The 21814-nt window shown below is 57.4% G+C and overlaps 5 protein-coding genes across 5 annotated transcripts; 1 reads left to right on the top strand and 4 right to left on the bottom strand.

Annotated features, from left to right (window-relative positions):
• Positions 1-757: 757 nt before the first annotated feature.
• On the top strand, positions 758-4917 carry UGT80B1-1 (Sterol 3-beta-glucosyltransferase UGT80B1; the record flags this gene model as incomplete). Its single annotated transcript, XM_036642793.1, has 4 exons — positions 758-995; positions 1060-2740; positions 2826-3673; positions 3740-4917. The coding sequence occupies 4 exons, from the start codon at positions 758-760 to the stop codon at positions 4915-4917; spliced, it is 3945 nt and encodes a 1314-aa protein (XP_036491394.1).
• A 217-nt stretch (positions 4918-5134) lies between these two features.
• Positions 5135-5835, bottom strand: CGCS363_v010943 (uncharacterized protein; the record flags this gene model as incomplete). The annotated part of the gene is made up of 3 exons (XM_036642792.1): positions 5135-5296; positions 5384-5701; positions 5770-5835. The coding sequence occupies 3 exons, from the start codon at positions 5833-5835 to the stop codon at positions 5135-5137; spliced, it is 546 nt and encodes a 181-aa protein (XP_036492482.1).
• Positions 5836-6388: 553 nt separating this feature from the next.
• Positions 6389-9570, bottom strand: CGCS363_v010942 (uncharacterized protein; the record flags this gene model as incomplete). The annotated part of the gene is made up of 2 exons (XM_036642791.1): positions 6389-9373; positions 9475-9570. 2 exons carry the CDS (start codon positions 9568-9570, stop codon positions 6389-6391), a joined length of 3081 nt encoding a protein of 1026 aa, XP_036491390.1.
• A 3597-nt stretch (positions 9571-13167) lies between these two features.
• On the bottom strand, positions 13168-15084 carry PLA2G7-1 (Platelet-activating factor acetylhydrolase; the record flags this gene model as incomplete). The annotated part of the gene is made up of 1 exon (XM_036642790.1): positions 13168-15084. One exon carries the CDS (start codon positions 15082-15084, stop codon positions 13168-13170), a length of 1917 nt encoding a protein of 638 aa, XP_036491392.1.
• Positions 15085-16629: 1545 nt separating this feature from the next.
• fsdR-1 (Fusaridione A cluster transcription factor fsdR) lies at positions 16630-18647 on the bottom strand (the record flags this gene model as incomplete). Its single annotated transcript, XM_036642789.1, has 4 exons — positions 16630-17248; positions 17309-18027; positions 18089-18357; positions 18413-18647. 4 exons carry the CDS (start codon positions 18645-18647, stop codon positions 16630-16632), a joined length of 1842 nt encoding a protein of 613 aa, XP_036491391.1.
• Positions 18648-21814: the final 3167 nt, after the last annotated feature.

The following is a 21814-nucleotide window of genomic DNA, read 5'->3' as shown; positions in this document are numbered from 1 at the left end:
GAGTCCGAGTGTAGGATTCGCCCAGCTCTGGAGATGTTTGGCTTCGAAAAGCCAGTCATGGCATTGATACGCACCGTAGTTCAAGCTGGCATGGCATGGTATGGCGGCAGACGGGTGCGAGTGCGGGATGGCGGTGCTGTTGATGCATGCATCTTGTGGTGAACTGGTCCAAGGTCTGTCTGTTCGGTAGGGAACCTACGGGATGCTCCTAGGCGAGCGAACGTCAGCGCGCCCATGCCATAGTTACCCCACCTGCAATCATGTTCCTCTTGGGTTGCCTCCATCCACTCTAGCTCTGGCGTAGGTAGGTAGCACCAGGGTCTAGCCCATGAGCTTGATTGACCTTTGGCTCTGATGATGAAACGGGGCTGAATGTGCGTTGGTCTGCACATAAGGCAAGGCACATGCATCTTTAAATCCTGCATCTGCCTCTTCGAAGCTTCACTCATCGGATTATCAGTGCCACTCGTCGACAACACTGGACACACGCGAAGTAGCTTTTGCTCAACTGTGTTTGCCCCTCTCGTGCCACTTAGTTTGCGCTCGTGCATTGCAACGGCGCTCCCTTGGCAGTATCCAGCGCAAAGCTCCGTCGACCATCTTTCTTCGATCACTCGAGCTGTTTTGCACCGTCTTCGCAACTTATCGACATCCTACCGTGATGATCTAACGTTCGAATCACTGCCGTCAAACATCTCCATCGTCTCTGGTCGCTATCACCGTACCAGCCGGCGAGCCGCAACCGCAACCCCGCACCATGACGGCTATCAAAGGCCAAAAGGGCGAGAGCTCGAGCTCTGCCCCTCCCCCGCGCCGACCCAGCGACTTCGACCTCGACAGAACCGACAGCGCAGAGGTGCCCGACGCCCTGGTCTCCGATGGCTTCAGTCTGCCGTCTTTGGGAGCCGACGATGAGCCTCTGCCCACGTACGGCGACCTCCCCGACCAGCTTCACTTCTCCCAGTCGGGCGTAGAGGCAGGCGCCAATGTCACCAGTGCGTCTCCTCCATGGACTTTCTCCGGCGGCCTCCCAAATCAATAGCTAACTTTCAAACCCAGTCGACGGCCGAGTCAACATCAACATCAACCAGAGCGGCAACCGCCTCGCCGAAATCCTCGCACCGACCATCGCGCGAAGCCAGCTCCTCGCCGACAAGCAGCCCCAAGGGCCCCTCCCGCCCGCTTATATTCCACCGTCCCTCGGCGGTCAACCAGGCCAGGTCCCTCCCCCGCAGCTCAACGTCGTCGTCCAGATTGTCGGCTCGCGCGGTGACGTGCAGCCTTTTGTCGCGCTGGGCAAGATCCTGAAGGAGACGTACGGCCACCGGGTGCGCATCGCCACGCACAAGACGTTCCAAAAGTTCGTCGAGGAGAATGGACTCGAGTTCTTCAACATCGGCGGCGACCCCGCCGAGCTCATGGCCTTCATGGTCAAGAACCCCGGCCTGATGCCCGGCTTCGACACCCTCAAGAGCGGCGAGGTGAGCAAGCGCAGACGGGGCATCGAGGAAATTCTGCTCGGTTGTTGGCGCTCGTGCATCGAGGCCGGGGACGGACTGGGCCCGCCGCCGAAACCACATGGCCGGGACGCGCCGATGGACGATCCAATGGGCCTGCTGCCAGGCGACGAGTCGCAAAAGCCGTTTGTGGCGGATGCCATCATTGCCAACCCTCCCAGCTTTGCGCACATTCATATTGCCGAGAAGATGGGGATTCCGCTGCATCTCATGTTCACCATGCCGTGGACGCCCACACGCGCGTTTCCCCACCCGCTGGCCAATATCCAGTCCACCAACACGGACCCGGTCATGACCAACTACGTCTCGTACGCGCTGGTCGAGATGATGACCTGGCAGGGCTTGGGAGACGTCATCAACCGCTTCCGAGAGAAGGCGCTGGATCTGGACCCCATGTCGCTCATCTGGGCACCGGGCGTATTGAACAGACTGAGAATCCCGTACACGTACTGCTGGTCGCCGGCTCTCATTCCGAAGCCGAACGACTGGGGCCACGAGATTGACATTTCTGGATTTTACTTCTTGAACCTAGCGTCGGCATTTACCCCGGACCCTGATCTGGCTGCGTTCTTGGCAGCCGGTCCGCCTCCGGTTTACATCGGGTTTGGGTCTATTGTCGTGGACGACCCGAATGCGCTGACGAGAATGATTTTCGACGCTGTCCATCTCACGGGGGTGCGGGCGCTTGTCTCAAAGGGCTGGGGCGGTCTCGGAGCTGAGGACGTTGGGCTGCCCGAGGGCGTCTTCATGTTGGGCAACGTCCCGCATGATTGGCTGTTCCAGCATGTTTCTGCGGTTTGTCACCACGGTGGCGCGGGCACCACTGCAGCAGGAATCCAGGCCGGGAAACCAACGATCGTGGTGCCGTTCTTCGGAGACCAGCCCTTCTGGGGTGCCATGATTTCCAGGGCTGGGGCCGGTCCAGACCCCATCCCGTTTAAGCAGCTCAGTGGAGAGAAGCTTGCGGAGGCAATCCGGCATTGTCTAAAACCCGAGACCCAGGCTAGAGCGCAGGACCTGGGTAACAAGATTCGCGAGGAAAAGGGAACTGACGTTGGCGGTAAGAGTTTCCACGATCACCTAGACACCGATGCACTCCGGTGCTCGATCGAGCCCAGCAGGGCAGCGGCCTGGCGTGTAAGACGCACCAAAGTTCGCTTGAGCCCTATGGTTGCAGCGGTTCTAGTTGACAGGGGTTTGATCAAGTACTCAGACCTCAAGCTGTAAGTTGCTCACCGCCCAACCCGCCCCTGCGTCTAAGTGGAACCACACCACCCTTGCTCACACACACACGCACACAACTTACAGATACCGACCAAAAGAATACATCACTGACGGCCAGCCATGGGATCCCGTTTCGGCGGTGGCCTCGTCCCTGGCTACCGATCTTGGGAACATTGGCATGGCCGTTGCGGATTTCCCTCGCGAGATCTTCAAGAGCCGGAGCAAGGGAGACAAGACCCCAGAGCCCCCAGAAATCCCCTTCAAGGAGGGCTCGACATCCCGTACGAGTCTGGTCCAGGGGAGTGACAAGTCATCAACTGCGGCTCCAAGCTTGCATGCATCCGAGTCTTCCACGCAACTAGGCCTGGTCGAAACAGGGGCCTCTACACCGACCTTGCCCTTGACCCCGCGTGAGACCACTTCGTCTGCGCCCCCCTCCCATGCGCCTTCCGCCACTCCTTCCATGGTCTTCAGTGGACCAGATTCTTCTTCCATTGCTCCTACAGAAACAACAACACTTTCTGATCAGTCCCGTACCAGTCGACCGCCAGGAAGCCCAGGAAAACGATCTGCCATCAGGGACTCCTCCCCAGTGACCGTTGGAGTTGATACGGCTGTAGCAGCCGGAACGAGTGTTAGTCGAATCGTTACCACCGGTGTGAAGACACCAATGAACGTTTGTCTCGGTCTGGCTCGGGGTTTCCGGAACGCCCCGCGGCTGTACAACGACGACACGGTGCGCCCGCAAGAGAAAGTCACTGATTTCTCGAGCGGTCTCAGGGTTGCTGGGAAGGAGTTCGCATTTGGCATGTTTGACGGCATCGGTGGACTTGTCACGCAACCACTTAAGGGTGCTGAGAAGGAAGGCGGAAAGGGCCTCATTAAGGGTTTCGGAAAGGGTATTGGTGGTCTGATTTTTAAGCCTGCATCTGGTGAGTTACTGTTTCTACTTTTCATAGAGAGGACCATCAGCTGTCGTTCATTGCTAACCCATACAGCCGTCTGGTCAATCCCAGCCTACACGATGCAGGGTGTACACGCTACTCTCCGCAACGCGTTCGCGACCAGCGTCCTGAATTACATCATAGCGTCCCGCATGAAGCAGGGGCAGCAGGACATGTACTGTGCCAGCATCGCCGAGCGGGAGGACGTCATTGTGCGGTGGAATAACAAAAAGTACGACTTGAAGAACTTCCAGGCTATGAAATTGAAGGAACAGCGAGAGAAGAGCGACCGACCTATGTCGCCACCAGGGAAGACCGACAGCGGGCTGTCGCCTCCCGTGACGGGATGGACACACACGAGGCACATGTCTTTTGACGAGCGAAAGAGATTGCACGCCCGCAAGGAGGCATGGAAGAAGGGGCACGTGGAGGCCCTGGTCCCCGAAATGGAGGGAGACCTCCCGCCATCACCGCGAACCAGCACCACTACCGACAGCGTGGCCGAAGATGAAGAGTTTGAGCGCGCCATCAAGGCCTCCATCAGGGAAACGTCTCGCGGAAACCCAGAGGACGACGCCAAGATTGAGCAGATTCTCAGGGCCAGCATTAACCACCTTCGCAGCAGCGGCCACCCGCTCCCGGACGCCCGCCCACGCCCGAAATCGCCCCGCCAACTCGACGAAAAGAATCCCGACATCTTCAAGAACTCGGAGTTGGAGATCACGGACGAAGAGTACCAGGACCTCATCGAACAGGCGATCCAGCAGAGCATGGCCGCGCACTCTCAGGGAGGAGCCCAGCAGTCTCCGCAGCGCCACCCGCAAGGAATCGACGACGAAAAGGAGTTCCAGCGGGCCCTCGAGGAGTCCAAGAATGCCGCGCCGCCGCCCGATTATGAAGACGACGAGGAGCTGAGGCGCGCGCTGGAAGCGTCCAAGATGCACCACGACGACGGCGCGGCCGACGAGGACGAGGAGCTGCGGAGGGCGATTGCGGCGTCCGAGGCCGCGCACAAGGACCAGATGAGCCGGGACCAGGCGGCGCGGACGGAGGAAGACATTGTCATGGAGTACGTCAAGAAGCAGAGCCTCGCGGAGGAGGAGTTCCGGCGGAACACCGCGGCCAAGGGCAAGGCGCTGGACGAGTCTGACGAGGACGACGAGGAGTTGAAGAGGGCCATGGAGGAGAGTCTGCGGGGTAGCGGGGGTCGGGCGGGGCAATCCAGTTTCTGAGAATGACTCTTTTTCTTTTCGCTTCTTTTTGCTTTTTGTTGGGTTCAGAGATAGAAACGTATACTACGATACCAACGAGATAACGAAATAACGAGGACAATCTATTCATATGGTTGCTTTTCCGTCATGGGTGTTCTGGGCTACCGATTCATATGACCATGATTGAACTGAAAAAGACCAGAGAGACTATCGAGCATGAAAACACTCCACACGTTGGTTAGCCCTTCCGCGGATAGATCGACGGCAGGTCAGGCGGACTGAACACGGCCCAGTTCCCATTCTCCCACGTCGGGACGGCCTTGTGGAAGCTGATCCTCCACGGGTTCTTGCCCTGCTCTTCGAGCTCTTTGACGCGCACGAGTTCGAATTCGTAGTATCCCTGGGTCCCGCGTCAGTTTCCTAAAGACCTTTGCCAGAAAGGAATGGGGGAAGCAACATAGGCAGAAGGAAAGAAAGAAGGACTTACACCGTTCTGCATCAACGCACCACCCCGGGCCCCCTCTCTAACCAAGCTGGCCATGACATTCGCCGTAGCCCTGCACGTCTCGGGCCTCATCACCGACGTCGAAGTCGAAGGCTGCGGCAGCTCCGCAACGATGCCCGCGAGAAGGTGCTGCGTCGCCGTCATCCCGTCCAGCGCGCTGACCGCGGAGCGGGCCCAGTCAGCAGCATCAGCGGCGGTCGGTGCGTCGGCCCCGAAGAAGGCGGCGTAGTCGAGCCGGATGCGCGGGGTGTACACGTCGCTCGTCAGTTGGGCCGGAGAGTTTGTGTCGTAGGCGTGGCACTGTGTGTGTAGTATGTAAGTCGCGGTTGCGAGGTTGCATGGTCAGAGAAAAGAAGAATGGGGTTTACAAGTTTGGTTATGGTGTCATGTATGTTTGCACGATCGAGGAGGTATTCTTGGATATCGTACGTCATCTTCGGGTTTGATGGGAGTTACTTTCTTGCATTGTTCTATGAATCTTGGAGTAAGAGTTCAACTAGAAGAGGTTCAAAGCTTATATATGAGTCCATCGACCTTCATGCCAAATGCTCAGTCTTCTCGTGGATCGCCGAGTTCATGGCGTTGCCATGCTTAACTCCCGCCAAGTCGCGAAAGGAATCGCATCCATGGCCACATCCTCATTGTAAGGCGCTTAACCCCGGTCTCTAAAATCCGCTCACTTAATGCTTTCCGGACTTTACACACAGCCTGCGGTCTGGTTCGCGCGAAAAGAATCACAAGGTGAACCACGCGAAATTAGTAGCTAATAGTATTGTTTCTCTAGTCAGTCTTGGTTCCAAGGACTGGAATATCTGCGGCCTAGTATACACTTCTCGTACAGACAAACTCGTTGGTTTGATTATCATTCTCCTTAGCTATCCTCCATTGAAATCCCCTTCGTAGTATTTTTGTGTGCCAACTTAGCGAATGTGAGCATCGTCCGTAAGCCAATGCGTGGTATTATGCCAACACCAGGTAGGTGTGAAATCAATGCAACTTCTCCTTGAGGTAAATAACGGCTGCATATCCTGCGCAGCACTTCGTAGTCATCCCGTGAGAACACCAAGGGCACTTCACCGTGGTCGAGATGATGCCACTGACGCCCAGATTGCGGTCCTCGACCATGCCATCGGGCTTTGCCATGCACTCATAGACCTTGCTCGGAAGGTCGTGCAAGAACTTGCAACTGCAGCATTCCACCAGCATCTTTGCAACGGGCTCCACGTTGCCGTCAGGAGGCACGATAGACGACCGAGACGCGCGACTTGATCGCGGGGGAACTGGCATGGACTTGCGAGCCTGTTCCAAGTAATTTGACGGATTCGAGGGCGCCTTGAGAGAGACAATGGACTTTCTCGCATCGGCTGACAGAGGTGACGACTGTGCCACCGTCTTGTTCGCCGGGCTAGACGCCCGCTTGGCCGAGCGTGGCGGAGGAGGCGGCACCAAGGGCCGCGGAACAAGAGGCTGATGCTTCAGCTTCGGGAGGAAGCTCGTGTCGAGAGCCAAATCAGGGCTCGAGCGGCTCTTAGACAAGCTCGGGCGACGCTGAATGGAACTCCTCACTTGCTCCTCAACCGTTTGGGGTGCATCCTCGAACTCCTTATGAGGAGACCTCCGATCAAGCTCCTGAGAGTTAGAAAGAGACACAGAGGTCGTTGGCGATCCCGCTGCGGAAGCGTACTTGGAACCGTCCGTGAGTCCAGGCGTTAGGCAGACATCACTGTCAGACTCGCAATCGGCAACGCTCGCCTTTCTGCCAAACTTCTCAGAGACAAGTGCTTCCAGCTCAGAAAGATGAGCCTCATGATTCTGCACCGGGATCTGCGGAGGAAGGCTGATTCTCGGGTTTGAGGCGATGGGTGAGGTTGTGGCCATGGCCGCTTTGTGGGAAAGTCTGTACGATCTCTCGTCGTTGTCAACGACCACAGCCTCGTTGTCTACCCTGCGCACCTCCCCGTCGACAGGAGGCAATCCCTTCTCAGACTGCGGCCTCGACGAGTCAGGTGTTGTAGCTGGCGATGGTGAAGACATTGGCTCCTCGAACGAAGACATTGATGACCTGTCTGTCGGACGCGCGGATGAATCTCTTGACGGCATGCTAGACTCGGCAGACTCGACAAAAGCAGGGCGAACGGGAGGAGCCGAGAGCGGGAGATGATCCAGACTTGGGCTAGAGTAGCGGGAGCTTGACGTCGAATCCGGTGTCAAGGTGGTATCACGTACGGCCCGAGCGAAGTAATTTGAGACCGGGGGCTTGGAAGCGCTAGGAGAGACCCTGTGGAAAGCCGCTTTAGCGGCATCCTTGAAGCTTCTGATGGCCGCTCCAGGAGTGGGAGGAAGCTTCTCCCGGGAGGCAGACCTCTCAGGGGGCAAGGGGATCTCTGTTGAAGCAAGCCTTGACATGGGTGGCTGTTCTGACAGTGACCGTTCGAATGAGCCCTGACTCGGGCTGCCGTTGGCTGGAGGTGTATATGGCAGCCTGAAGGTGATGAGAAAGTCTTCTCCCTGGCCATGGGGTCCGTTGGAAGCATCGAGATTGGTCAGAGATCCGTTACGTGGAGGGAAGTTTGATCCCATCGGGCTGGTCTCCGACGAAGATGAGTAGGAGCGCCCCTGATGATGTGGCCGGTTGGACTGCGGAGGGTAGTGTGATCTGGCGGAAGATACTCTGACCTCATCCCTGTAGCCGGTGATTGAGCGGTCTCTGCTTTGTTGACGGTGCTGGTGTACATAGCTCTCTCTTCTTCGGCCTCGCTCTTGCTCGAAATCAACGCTCGGCTCGACCAGGGTAACTTCAGTCTCCTCGCTGTCGGTAGGTACAGGTACCTTGTGTTGCGTCGATCTATTCTTCCACTGCTGAAGCTTGCTGACATCCGGGACAGGTGGTGCCGTGGGTGACACCAATGGCTGATTCCATGATGGAACCTTCATCGAGTTTTGCTGTGGCTTGGGTCGGAGGCTGCGATCATAGTCCATCCCCTCGGACATGGGTCCATCCGAGGCAGATCTCGGGAGTGTTGGAGGGTGGAACCCGCCAGCAACTTGCACTCTCACCTCAGGACCGAAAGATTGAGCTCTCTGATTCATCAGGGAGACTGGCGGATTCGGCTTTCTGGGTGGCATCCCAGAGGCGGCCTGTCTTTCTTGATCCAATTTCAACCCACCGATGAAGCTTGGCTCGTCGTTGGCCTGTGACTGCGGCTTCTGGCCGGTCAAAGCCGCCTTCAACTGCATAGCCACTGAATCGGATCTCTGCCTGGCGTGTTGAGGGCGCGGCGGCTGTGGTGCCGAGTAGAAAGCCTGAGTGCTGGCTGGTCTGATTTGCTCGTCGGCAAGCATGATGGGGCTTGACATCGTCCGGGAGGCACTGGGAGGTCTCTGTGAAGGAGGGGTCTTGTGCAGCTTGGCCCCCAGCCTCTTCGCGATAGACTTGGCCTCCTTCTCAGCCAATCTGTCGGCTTGCTCCTTCTCTTTCCTGCGCATCTTGTCTTCGTTTTTCTTTTCCTTCTTCTTCTTCTGACCGAAAGCTTCCCAGCTAGGCGAGTGACAAATTGAGGAAGCGTCGTCTTCGGCTGGCTTATCTTCGTTATCGACGCCCAAGAAGGTTACGGTTTTCTGTTTGTGTTCGTTGGATTCCCTTCCCTCTGAGCCGCGGTCAACCTCAGGGATGTTGTTGGCCGGCGGTGGCACAGATATAGAAAGGGAAGGGACGGCAGTGGTTCTGCGCACAGCTTTCATGGCGGAAGGAAGAGGCTCAGGTGCTTTGGCGGGGAGCGTGTCCCTGCGGCGTGACTGCAAAGGAACAAGAGGCTTCACTGGCGGGGGAGGGTGTAGGGTTGGAAAAGGCGACAGCTTTGGAGGAGACTGGGGAGAACGACCATTAAGTTGTTGATTCAGAACCTGCTGAAACGCCATGTGGGATAGGTGAGCGGGCGTGGGCATGGAACGGTGCCCCTGAAGACGCTCGAGCTACGAGGTGAAGCGTGTTAGTGGAGGGGAGGCTATACTAGTCAAATTGGTGTGGATGCCATCGAGGCTGAAGCTGGCGGGCTAGGACGGGCTTGGCTCACCTTTTGGATATGCTCGAGTTCGAGCATCTTCTGAAGGCTGTCAGACCTGTCGCGTCGGGGCTTGCCCGGCTTGCGTTGAGCGGCCGCGGAAGTCATTTTCGGAAGCAAATCGTTTCGAGGCGAATTTGGAGACGGGGATATTGAGGGTGGAGTCGTGGCGTCAAAGACGGGAAGGATACGCGGCTAGCGGTCGCAGAGTGAGAAAAGAGGTTAAGGCGATGCTAGCTGTGGCGTCTCGATGTTGTCATAATCCTCGTTGACGTTTGTTCTTGTTTGTTGCAAAGATTGGCGAGATCGACGAGCGAATAAAGGAAAAAAACGGTAAAACGGCTCGACGGAATGGTCGGAGGTTGCAGCAAGAGCTGGCGCGCGACGGTGAATGCGTGTTGAAGGTGACAGCAAAGGCGAGGTGTGCGCCCGGAAAAGACGGTGAATGAGCAAGGCGATGAGACGAGCGAGAGTCGGCCAAAGCTAATACGTAGGAGGATCGGTGGAGGGCAGGTCGAGGAGTGCAACGAAGTAACGTTGTCGTGAAACAGAAAAGCAGATGTCCAACGAGGGTGAGTTACAAGAAGGAAAGGCCAGCGGCAAGGTGATATTTGGGTCAGGTCAGGTCAGGTCAGGACCAGGAGGAAGCAGCAGCAGCAGCAAAGAGCAGAGCAGGAGCTGGGGTCCAGGTTTGGATAAGGCAAGACCGGAAAAAAAGAGAACGGCAAGACGGGAGTCTAAAAGTGGTTCTCGAATGCGGGATGCAGGCAGTCAAAAGAAGGAACCACAGATCGGGAAAGTAGCCCTGGTCGACAGAGAATCTAGAGCTTGTTTACCGGGAGAGACCCAACACCACAGACGGGACATGCATTGGCGGAGGCAGGAAACGATGGACAGCACTCTCTGCACCGGGCCAACCTGGGGAGAGACGGGTCAAAGTCAAGCAGCCTTCCTCACCACGACTGCAGTCATGCCATGGTCAGATTTCGTCAGGTCTCGTCTGCACGACAACCGGGAGGGCCATGGCCATCGAGCGGGACACGGACTAGGGGCATCGGCAACGGTCACGGGCGTCGTGGGGGAGACCTTGGATGGATGTAGGTATGGATGAATAGATGGATGCCTACTCAACATCTCCAGCAGGAGACCAGGCGGAGGGCATCAGCATGTGTTGGTGGTTAGCATCAGCATCAGCAGCAGCTAGTACCATAAGCACCGCGCAGTCGTCCAATGGAAGGACCCGTCCGGCATTCGGCCCAAGAGTGAGGGTGCTCAGAGGTCAGCGCATTGCAACTTGGGATGACGATCAGCCCTCACTGCCGTCTGAGATGAGGACCGGGTACAGGAAAAGCCGCAGCAGGTGCGGAAAGCGCAGTAGGCGAAGCAAGCACAGGTGCAGACGCAGGTCCAGTTGCGAGTGCAGGTTCAGCCGGACTGGCAGGAAGCGGGAGGCTAGGGCAGCCAAGCAATGTTGAGAAGAAGAACAATGTACCTTTCCGTGCCATGTCATCGTGGATATATTGCCTGATACAAAGGAGACCTAACGGCGGCGTGCATGCGACTCATCTGTTGGTGGGTTGAGTTACACACGCGCGTCCTGTCATGGACGAAGGTGGCAGCCACGGCGACAACGAGACACGCTCCGCCGGGGTTGGTTGAGAAAGAGTGAAAGAGGGGAATATGTCGCTGTCGCAAGCCCAGATCACCCAACGGCTGATGTTGGCCTGCCATGTGGACTCTAAAGGCGGGATTCAGGATGTTTTCCACGGGCACACATCATATTTTCCAAAGGTGTAATGCTTGATACGAGCATTTGGCGCGTTGGCTCGCTCCAGCTGGACCGGGGATCGCTGCAGGCGCCACTGAGGATGCCCCGCTGTTAGCGAGGGCCCGCCAGTTCTCCTGGCTGATCAGCACCGGGACAGGGACTGGGTTAACACGGACGCTATTTTGAGCTAGGAGGAAGGCGGAGACGGCAGCAAGGATTACCTAACCAGTCTTGCCAGTGTGCCAATCCACGGGTGTTTTTCACCTGTTTGCTGCAAAAAGGAAGCGACCATGGCCACGCTCGCCCGCTGTTTCCCCCACATGGCTCAGCGACAAAACAAGGCCTCCTCGCCTCCCGGCCGTTGCAGGGACCGGCTTCCACCGTGGCTTCTCACCTTATTTCCTCGCTTCACCTGAACTTGAAGCTGTGGACTGACAGAATGGCTGCGAAGCCGAAGCCCTCCACGCCGTCAGACTTCATCCCACCCACCCATCCACAATAGGCTTTCGTCACGGACATCTCCTCTGTTCTCCCGCATCCTCCATTCCTCCTCCGTCCGACCTTCTTCCACGCTGACCTGCTCACAGCTACCCTTTCAGCTACCATTAAGGTTAGGGTTTGACCGTCTCCCAAGAGCTCACATAATGCCCATCCTGCAGCTGGACGCAAACCAATAGTCCCTGACAGCACACTTCGTATTGCGTCGTCCCATCAACTGACACTTGCATCCCAACCACTCACGGCGCCTCCCACACCTCCAACATCACCACCATCCTGCATGGAATCGTGAGCAGGCTTCCCTGCTCTGCTTGGCCCAAGCTCGCCTTACTGCGCAGACCAGGAGCTACTACTTGCCAGCTACTGCCTGCCAATTGTCCACCACAAACCCTTCATCCGAAAGACGTGTGGCGGCGAAGATGCTGCAAGCCAACCGAAGAGCCAGAAATAGCCCAACCAATTGCCCTCCGTCCCAACCACTCGGCATGCAAAACGGACAAACGACACCGTCTCTGGCCTTCGCGTCCCCCAAAGACTCATTCATCGGCGACCACCAGTTCTCCCCACAAAGTCACCTGCCGGGCCACCCCTGGTTCGATCCGATCGAAATTTGCTTTAGGCGACGTCCCTGGAGCTAGTCCTCTTCGGCTACCCGTCCGAGCATCGCTTCATACCTCAAACCGAAGCTACCATACCCTGACGACAAAGCGCTGCCCGCACGAGCATCTCGTTTGCAGAACCCATCGAAACAACCTCGCGGAAACTCCAGTTAGTCCTCTCTGGCGCCGTGGGCGATCCGCTGGGTGCTTTGGCAATACCGTCCGACCACGCAGATGGCTTGCAGAGCCGTTGGCCAGTGACGACTGAATTTGAAATCACGTTGCAGGCGTGCAGGCAGGCTAACATCACTGACGGCTCGCCATTTTTCCACGATCTCCCGATTGACCGCATGGAAATAGAGCGATTGGGGGACTGCATTGAGTCTATCTCTTGGGCTTCTCAGGTTGATCAAGCCGTCAAAACACTGCTTTCTGCATTGCTGTTGTTTCTTCTACTCACTACTGCAGAAATCGTACCGAAGCCTTGGATACGGGGCACCCGGCGCTGGACGCCGAACTCATAAGCCGATTCACTAAGAATCTCCTAGAACCCTGAGACATGCTCCTTTTAGTTCCCGCCCAGGGGACCGACACAGAAGGAGCCTGGCACCAGGAGCAGACGTATCGAGGCATTCACGAGGGCTCTGCAAACAGCTTTACGTGATAGTAACGAATAGCAGGGTAGGCATACCGCTACATTCTGCATTAAGTGGTGAAGTCGAGGGACGAGGGAGAAGAGGAGGCCGCTGAAAGCATCAGGGTTCAAGGAGATGCATAGGATTCAGAAGACCGATGCCAACTCCTAGATCTACGAATCGGGACATCAATTCGCCAAACAGGCTAATGAGGATTGGCGCCATCCGTCATCCGCTCTTTCTCACGCATGTACTTTTCCACAGACTCAGGTCCCGGACTGAAGTGCATGAAGAGCTCGTTACCCTCGTCCCAGTTGATCAGCCCCGACGGCATACCGGTTCCTTTGTCCTTGCGGAAGAGCGAGTGCTTGTTGTGGCGTACCCAGTGCTTAACCCGCAGCCTCGCCTCGTTGTCGACCTTGAGCTTTACTGCGATCCACTTGTCCTTGGGGCGATGATCGCACGTCATCATGGCGTCTGGAGACGACGGTGCCTCCGCGGTCTTGAGGACTCCCATGTCCACCCACATGTTGTACTTTGTCTGCTGGCAAGGCAAGGTAATTTTCAGAAACTCGAGGGCCGGCGAGACGGTGAGGTAGATGCCTCTCCGTGGATTGACCAGCGTCTTCATGAGAATGTCCATCCACGTCGCGTACAGAATGGCAAAGTCTGTCTGGGTGAGATGGGTCGAACCTTTGATCGTCATCATCCAGGTGAGTGCCTCCTGTTCCCTCGCCTCATTGCAGATTTCGACAAGCCTGTCAAAATTATCCTGCCAATGCATAAAGGCCTCCGATCCGATCGACAGAAGCGGCTTCTTTACGCGGTGTCTAGTGTTCTCTCCCGCTCGGGGCGTGGCGGGACCCCAAGCGTCGAGGATGATGCCTTGACCTACCCAGCTGAGCGACTCCGTCCGCAGCATCTCAACTGTCGTTGCCCCGCCAAATGAATGGCCCATCACTGTCACGTTCTCGAGGAACATCCTCTCCTTCCAATCCGCCCAGTCGATCCCAGTGAGGCCCTTGGAGCTGGACGCCACATTCCCCTCTCTTCTTAGATTCATGGCCTCGACCTCGTGACCGCGACCTTCGTTAATCTGTTCGAGTATCCAGTAGGCTTCCTCTATTTCCGACATTCGCATTTCGATCTGCGCACTGCGCAGCACCACATCGACTCCCTTGGCACTGTTCGGTGCTGTGTCCTGGGCATTGTCCTTTGGGAAAAGGTAGTCCACGCAGTAATACTCGCTGGTTCCCTTGCTGCGCTTCCATTTCTTGTTGGCGGGAACGTGCTTGCCGTTGGCCTGCGCAAACGAAGAGTCGCTGTCGGAGGTCTCTCGATTCTCGGGGATGTTGACAATTGTCCTGGCTCCGCTTCCGTCCCGATGTTCCATGGCTACCACAATGAAGCCGTAGCTCGCCAGCTCTCCGCAGATGGCACTGTAGCACAGTCTTGATCCTCCCAGCCCGTGACTGAATATGATGACGGGGAACTTCGGTTTTGTTGATGTCTTACACTCCTCGTTTCTCGCAGCCTCACCCGCGGGCCCATCGTCCGTCAGCATTTCCTCCGGCCAGTTTTCCGCCAGCTTGGCGTTCCTAAGCGCGGGAAGCTTCGTGAACATGGTGGTCGCAGCGATGTACGCCGTCACCGGCAGTTCTGGGATGCTCGCGAAGTTGGCATATCCCTTGCAGGTATTCAGCCTCGGACGCGGGAGCCATCCCACGCGCGAAAGCTTCGGATTCTTGGTCGTCTTCTCCGCGTCGTTGCCATCTTTGACCGTATTGTTGTTATTGTTGTTGCCATTGGCGGTGGGCGTGCTAGCCTTGCGGCCGTGCCTGGACACCGGGTCGCCACCTTCGACCTTGGTTTTGAGGGTGCACGGGTAGAAGACGGCGAAGAGCACGGTGTCGAGCCTCAGCAGCGGGACGTTGTCGCGCCTGAGCTGGGAGACGGTCCGCGGGCGGCGGGCCGGGGCTTCAATCTCGAAGAAACCCACGCCGTAAGGCCCTGTATAGTAGGGCAGCGTGTGGAGGAAGCGTTCGCGGAGCGTTTTTGGCGGGTGCTTCTTGGCCGATTGGCGTCGTCTGTCGTCCTTTGGAGGGGGTGTCTTTTCAGACATTGTGTGGCTGATATTGGCAACGAGGAGGAGCAGATGTGATGTCTGGCAGTTTGAGGTTGCTGCTCCTGTCAATAGCCTGCCTAGCTGCTGATTGGCGAAGACCGTCGTCGACGAGGGCGTGCCCGGTGTTTCGCGAAAACTTCAGGATAAAGAGCGAGGGCGGTTGTCTGAATATAGATGTTCTCTCACCGGAGCATGGTTTAAGGAATCTTGAGCGCAAGGGGAATAAAAGAAATAAGACAACAAATCGCCCTAGGGAGGAGGTCTAAACATTCCGGAGTGTTTTGCTGCCATCGCAGAAAAGAGTTTAGGCTTCAATTCTCAAGAAAGCGCCACGGCGAGCGTCCCATGTCTCTTACCCCTTTTCGTTTCTCGCTCGGTCGTCGTCGGCCATTGTATTTGGAAAGAAGGTGGTTGCATAAGGTAGAAAGAACAGTCGATGGCTGCTCCGAAGAGTCCGGGTATTTGTGCACTGACGTCATGCAGGAAGGAGTTGGGTATGGGGTTTTCTTTCTCGTTTAGCAGCACCGCCCGCGCCGCCCCCGGATGGTGTTTCCGCGTCGGTAGCGTACCTTGCAGCGGCTGTGGGAACAGCAGGCAGGGCAAGGCAGGGGTGATTGTCCCGTCCCTTCTTTTTTTTTTTTGCGACAAGGTCTTATTCCCGTGGAGATGCAGAACGAGATTGACATGTGAGACGCCAGGGGGGGATGGATGGGAACCGTTGTGTTGGTTTGTCTTCGCTGTTTTGAATCACTTTCATCTTCGTAGGGCAGGCGGGGCAGGAAAGGTTTCACTCAGCAAGACAGTCTTCAGGAGAGAGACAGACACAAGACCGCGCGCATTTTGGAAAACGCAGTAAAAGCAAAATAGAAGAGCTCAATTCCTCCTGCTGTCGCATGTAACATGGTATCTGTACGTTTGAGTGTGAAGGTGTGTTGAGACACAAAACAGCGGCATGCCGTTAGTATTTTTCCTCTCCCCCATATGCCCCCCAAACCCGCCGTCTATCCGAGTACTCCATCCCCAATTGACACCGTCCGAACCTCAGAGAACTCCTCGTGTTCGTTTGCCCCGAATTCGGCACCGTGTTCGCTGCGAGACCTTCTGTAACCAGACGCGCGATTACGTCGTTCATCCCGTTTTGGAGAAAGGTCGATGTCCAATCCGGGGCGCCGGGAGCGAGGTTCGGGTATCGAGTCGCGTGCCTCCCTCAACAACGTCGCCTCCTCTTTCTCCCCCGATGAGTCGCGCGCGTGCTGTTTGTGTGCCACTTATCCTACAATAGGTGAAAGCCTGTACTAAGACTGGGCCTCTCGGTATCGAATGTGGGAAAGCCGGCGCGACGCTTGTCTGGACGTCCCGACCGGAAGGGGGAATCCTCGGTGCCTTGGTGGAGTCGGATGACGCCAAGCCTACGTTTTCAAGTCGATTAAAATGGGGCCACATCCGGCGGCCGGTCCGAATCTCTAGTCCCCCTCCCGCCTATCCAAACGTCCGGTAAATGTAATCAAAATCAAAAGGTATCCACCCCCGCCTGGCCTAGCCTCAGTTCTGGTTGTAGCGGTTGTTGTCCAGAACGCTGTCGAACTGCCAGAGTTCCGGCTGGTACTCCATCGGCAGCCGCCAGTCCGCCATGTCCATGAAGCCATTGAAGAACTGCGGCTCGGGCTGCGGGGTCATTGTCATGTCGACGAAGCCCTGCTGCTGCTGCTGGTCCGACATGGACAGGCTCGTCATGGAACCCAGCATGCCGTCCGCCCCGCCGTTGATGCTGCCGCTGCGGACGGAGGCCGCCGTGGTACCCGTCATCGGGGTGTCCGGTGGGAACCCCGCGACGACGGACTGGCGCTGCATGCCGGTCCCGGGGGACGTCCCGCGGATGGGCCCGGGCGGGGCCTGTAGGGCGGAGGTCTGGGGCCGGGCGACGGGGAGCATGTGCGGGGGCAGGGTGGGGGTGTTTGCGAGGACGGAGGCGGCGACGTCGGCGATGACGCTGATGATCTGGTACGAGACGACCTTCTCGTGGTCCGGATCGAACTTTTCGAAAAAGGTGAGGACGGTGCGGATGAGGTCGAGGTCGCGGCGGGCGCGCGGGGAGGTCTTGTTCTGGAGGATGTTGACGAAGAGGATGTCGACGGACCAGGCCACCTGGTAGAGCAGGTATCTTTGGAGGTTTTGTTAGTAAGATGTTAGAATAGGCCGGGGTGGCAGAGGGGAAGCTTACGGGGTGTAGGGGTGTTCGATCTGATGGTAATTGAGCAGTGAGATGGCTGCTCGAGATGCGCTGACGCAGAGGGCCAGAGACGGGCCGATGTCGCCCTGTTCGAGGCCTTCTTGGTCCTCAAGAGCCGGGAGGCGGAAAGCCGCCGAGTGAATTGCCACAACGAGCTGGAAGTATGTAAAGTGCAGCGTCGTCAGGCAGACCATGCGGGCAAAGTCGCCGTCCAGGAGGGCCTCGACGCGCTCCGGGTGGATCATCTCGGGGATGCTCTCCCTCCACTCCTGCAGCTCCGCGTCGAGGCGACGGATCTCAGACTCGAGCTCCGCGGGCGGGACGCTGCTGCGCGAGTACAGCGCCGCCGAGATGCGGCCCTGGATCTGGGCGAGGCGGACCTGCTGCAGGAAGAAGTTGAGGGTGACGTCGTTGGGGTAGTAGTACATGGCGTAGCCGTCCGCGGGGTGCTCCTCGGGCAGGTCGAGGAGGAAGTCGTCGTGGATGAGCGGCGGCTTGCCGAGGCGCAGCATGAGGTCGTGGTCGAGAATGTAGGCCTGCCAGAAGAGGCGGCGGCGGTGCAGGTGTTCCACCGGGTTGAGGTTTGACGCGTCGGCGAAGGCGAGGTCCGGCTCGGGGCGGTGGTAGCCGGACATCAAGAGGAGCTGGACCGTGAGGCCGAGTAGTGTCAGGGCGATGTGGTTGTCGGACATGAAGCTGTAGTAGAGGATCTTGGTGCGGTCAGCATTGGTGAAAAGGGGGGCGCGACGAGGGAGCTGGGGAGAGGCTTACTATTGACAATAATGATCCTATTGTGAGCGGCGACGGCGTGCGGAGGACGACATTTGGGATCATGCCCAGGGCGTTGTGAATGTACTTCTCGTAATCCTCCTTGTTGCGCATGCGGTTCCTCTTGCGGAGGGTGTGGGCGATGATGGAGTTGACGGCCATCCTCCAGCCTGGGTCGGCGATGGGCTGGCCTTGGAAATAGGCGCGTAACGCTGCTCGTACTTCATGCTCTTGGAAAAGCCGGATGCCGGCGTTCATCGTCACCATGTAGTCTGTGATATGCCATGTCAGTGTCGTGCTCACGACAGAGCTCATGAGACCTCATACCGTTCACGCAGTCCATGATGACATGGTTGGGAGGGAGCGGGTGGTTCAGCTCATCGTGCTCCAGCCACGGCTCCGGCCTGAGACGATCGAATTTGGGGTGCAGGCCGTTGAGCGCGTTGCTGAACCGCGAGTCTCCGATAAGAAGCTCAATCTGCGACAGGCCTTGCGGTGAGAGCAGCGAGCAGGCACCTGAGAGGTCAGCCACGTTAGCCGTCGTCTTTCTCTTGATTGTCATGATTGTCCAGATTCTCAATGAGCAGACAGACTCTGGATCTTGGTAGCTAGCCAGGACGACAGGCCCATCTGCTCTGCGGAATTCCCAAGGGGGTTAGGTATTCTTACCTGCCGCAGCGACCACCTGCTCACTAGGCGCCCCCACATAATACGGCCTCGCCCCGGTCGACGAGCTGGCGGACGGCGGCGACGGGTACGTGTCAGGGTTCCCGGACGACGGGCTTGCGCTACTGGCCTTCCGTCTGGACAGGGGTGAGTGGGAGGCCGAGACCGAAGCCGACGCCGCCCCTGCGGAGGACGTGTTTGCCGCATTCGTCGCCACCGCCGCCGCCGGCGGTGTTGGCTGCGTCGTCAAAGGTGAGACGCTTGAAGCTGCTGCCGCCGCCGTCGGCACTGGTGCCGACGCTGAAGCTGAGGACGATGATGCTCCCGCCGGCTCGTTGGACTGTGGCGACCCCTGGTGGTTCGTGGTCTGGAGCTCCTCCACCAACTTCTCCATCTGTGCCAGCCTTGTGACGACATCCTCATAGAGCCTTGGTATGATAATATTAGCAAAGTTCCATGTCCGATACGATCGGCGGTAACGGCCCCGCCCGCGCTGGGTTGAAGGGCGGCAGGCCGCGCGGGATGGTAAGGTAAGGCCAAGGATCGTCACGAATAAGGGGAACGGGGCAGAGTAAAGTGCAGAGAGGGGGGGCCAGCAAACTCACGGTCTTTGACGCCGTCCTGAAGAGCGTCGACCTTCGGGCCAGGTACATTCCAAGCCATACCTGACGCAGTTGGAACAGATTGGCGTCTTGTGGTCGCATCGAATCTGTAAGATGCCGTACCGGATCACCGGTCCGCCGTCAGCCAAGATGTCCATACGACAAGCTGTTATTCTCCGTTCCCCGTTTTCTTCCCTCTCCCCTCACTGCCATCAATCTGCCTTTTGCCCCCCTAGACAGTTTGACCCAGCTACCCGGTAATGGTTCACGGGTTCGCGTGCGTGCCCGCCCCAAATCCACCACGGCGAGAATTGCCGCGCTCCCCTGATGGGCCGGCTCCTCAGCTTCACCCATTCACAGGGCCGGACGGGGCAGGCGGCCACGCGATCCATGGGTACGGGGAGGGGGTGGAAGAGGACGATCTCATCAACATACCTTGCGGCGCCGACATGGAGTGCAAGCCAACGGACGCGGCCTCGGAAGTGCGTCGGACCCGCGGTTGGCCGCTTGTCCGTCTGGCGGTGACTGCTGAGCTTCGGGGCTCTGCTCCATAACTTTTTTTTTTGGCCTCTGTGAGGAATCCCTCGGTTTCGCTCTTTGGGGGGTTCCTCGCTCTTGGCACAAATAAAACCGGACTTGTTCGGCGTGCGGTCTACGTTACTGATTGTTTCTCGACCTGCAACTCTTTTTTTTCTTGCTTTTCCCAAGCTGTTGGAACCGAGAACGAAAGGACGAAACCAAATATCCGTGGCCTGTGGTCCGTCCTTTTTCCCCTCTTTTTTTTGCCCTCACCTTCTTCGCGCGCGGGCAAGTTGGAGACCGTAGCGTACCGGGTTAAGAAAAAAGGGTAAAGGAGAAGAAAGAGAAAAGGCCAGCTGAGCGTCGCTGCTGCTTGCGTCAAACAGACAGGGCGACGGTGTTTGGGCTCGGGGGCTTAGGGTGGTGGGTGGTTGGGTTTGGGGGCCAGAAAAGCATGTGTCATGGAGGGGTGAGTGCCAGCGCCGCGGGAAAAGACCCCTACTAACCGCTCGTTATTCCCTCTCTTTTGTCGTTGTCTTCTCTCTGGCTGGTTGGTTGGTTGACTGGCTGGTTCTCCTCACCGGTTTTCTTCGTCGGTGTCTCTCGTTGGTTTCGGCGTTTGCTTCCGTAGCGTTGAATCCTTCGACTGATCGTCGCCCACCTCTTTCTCTTCCTTTGTCTGGTCGTCGTCGCTTTCCTTTCCCTTTTCGTCCAGTTTGGTCGCTTCTCTCTTCTCTCCTTTCTCGCTCGCTCTCACTTACTCTCTCTTCTCTCTCTCTTTCTGTCTGGCCCTTCTCGCAAATTGGACAGACAGGCTCTTCTCGAGACGGAGATTTTCAGATGTCCGTCCGAGTGCGCGGATGGGCGCATACGCGGTTTATACCCCAAGGGATGCAGTGCGCCCCTCGACGCAACCTGATGCTGGTCTTGTGTTTTAGGGGTGAAGTCTAAATGCCCAACTCTAATCCGTTCGGGCAAAGCGTCCGGGGAGTGGGGTCCGTCTCCCCGACCTGCTGCCCGCAAATTAGGCCGAATCTTCTCGTATTGTCCGTATCCTCGTCCCTGACGGAGTAGGGCGCGCACTCTTGGGCGGTGGCATCCCGCCGATGCTGCGCCGAATCCGCCGACCAATTTATATAAGTGCCCATCCCAGGCCCGTGTACCGTCAAAGTTGGCCTCTGCACCTCGGCCTCATCTTCTTGCCTCATCCTCATCCTAGGAGATGAACCGCGCGAACTCTCAGTGAGCTTATATTGCCCAGCGACAGCAGATTGTGCAGAAGGGGAACAAAAGGACCTAACGGCGTGCAACTCTAAAAATCACTTAGCCCCTCCCCACTGTCATCTCCCACCGAGTCAGTCGCCGATTTCGCTAACGAACTTGCGGCCGCGGGCCACTGCAGCACTGCACTGCTGCTGCAGCCATGGCTTACAAATGGATGCTACGCTGCCTACCTCAGGTTAAACGGGGATGTTTCGCGTCAGCTTCGTCGACGACGAACGAACTGCAAAATTTGCTGAATGCGACTCCAAAGTCTGTCGCTTACACCTCCCACAGATGGAGTGCTACCGATAGGCTGGTACGCCGGACGATGCCCGATCATCCGGACCCCTCGCGAAGAACGGGAAACCCCTTTCCATGGTCCTGGGATATATCATGACTTGAGATGAAGGTGTCTTGTCTCGATTTCGATCTCCCCTCCGAGGTCGCATTCCGCACAGCACTAATGCAGGGCCGTTTTACCCACAACCCACGCACGCAATGAGCACGTTGCGACTTGTTCAATGCCTGAGACGGCGCAACTCTAAAGAGAGGAGATCATGCCCGCCCAGAGATTTACAACGGTAATACCGTTAGGCAAAGTCTAAGACACGCTTGCTCTCAGCAACCGAAAGAGGCAATCTTGAGACATGCCCAGCAAGGTATACTCTTGAGGGTATAG

Source organism: Colletotrichum siamense (genome assembly GCF_013390195.1).
Source record: "Colletotrichum siamense strain Cg363 chromosome Unknown KSG_Cg363_contig07, whole genome shotgun sequence".
Classification (NCBI taxonomy): Eukaryota; Fungi; Ascomycota; class Sordariomycetes; order Glomerellales; family Glomerellaceae; genus Colletotrichum; species Colletotrichum siamense.
Note: the sequence above shows the minus strand (reverse complement) of the source record. Positions and strands in the feature narration are given on the sequence as shown.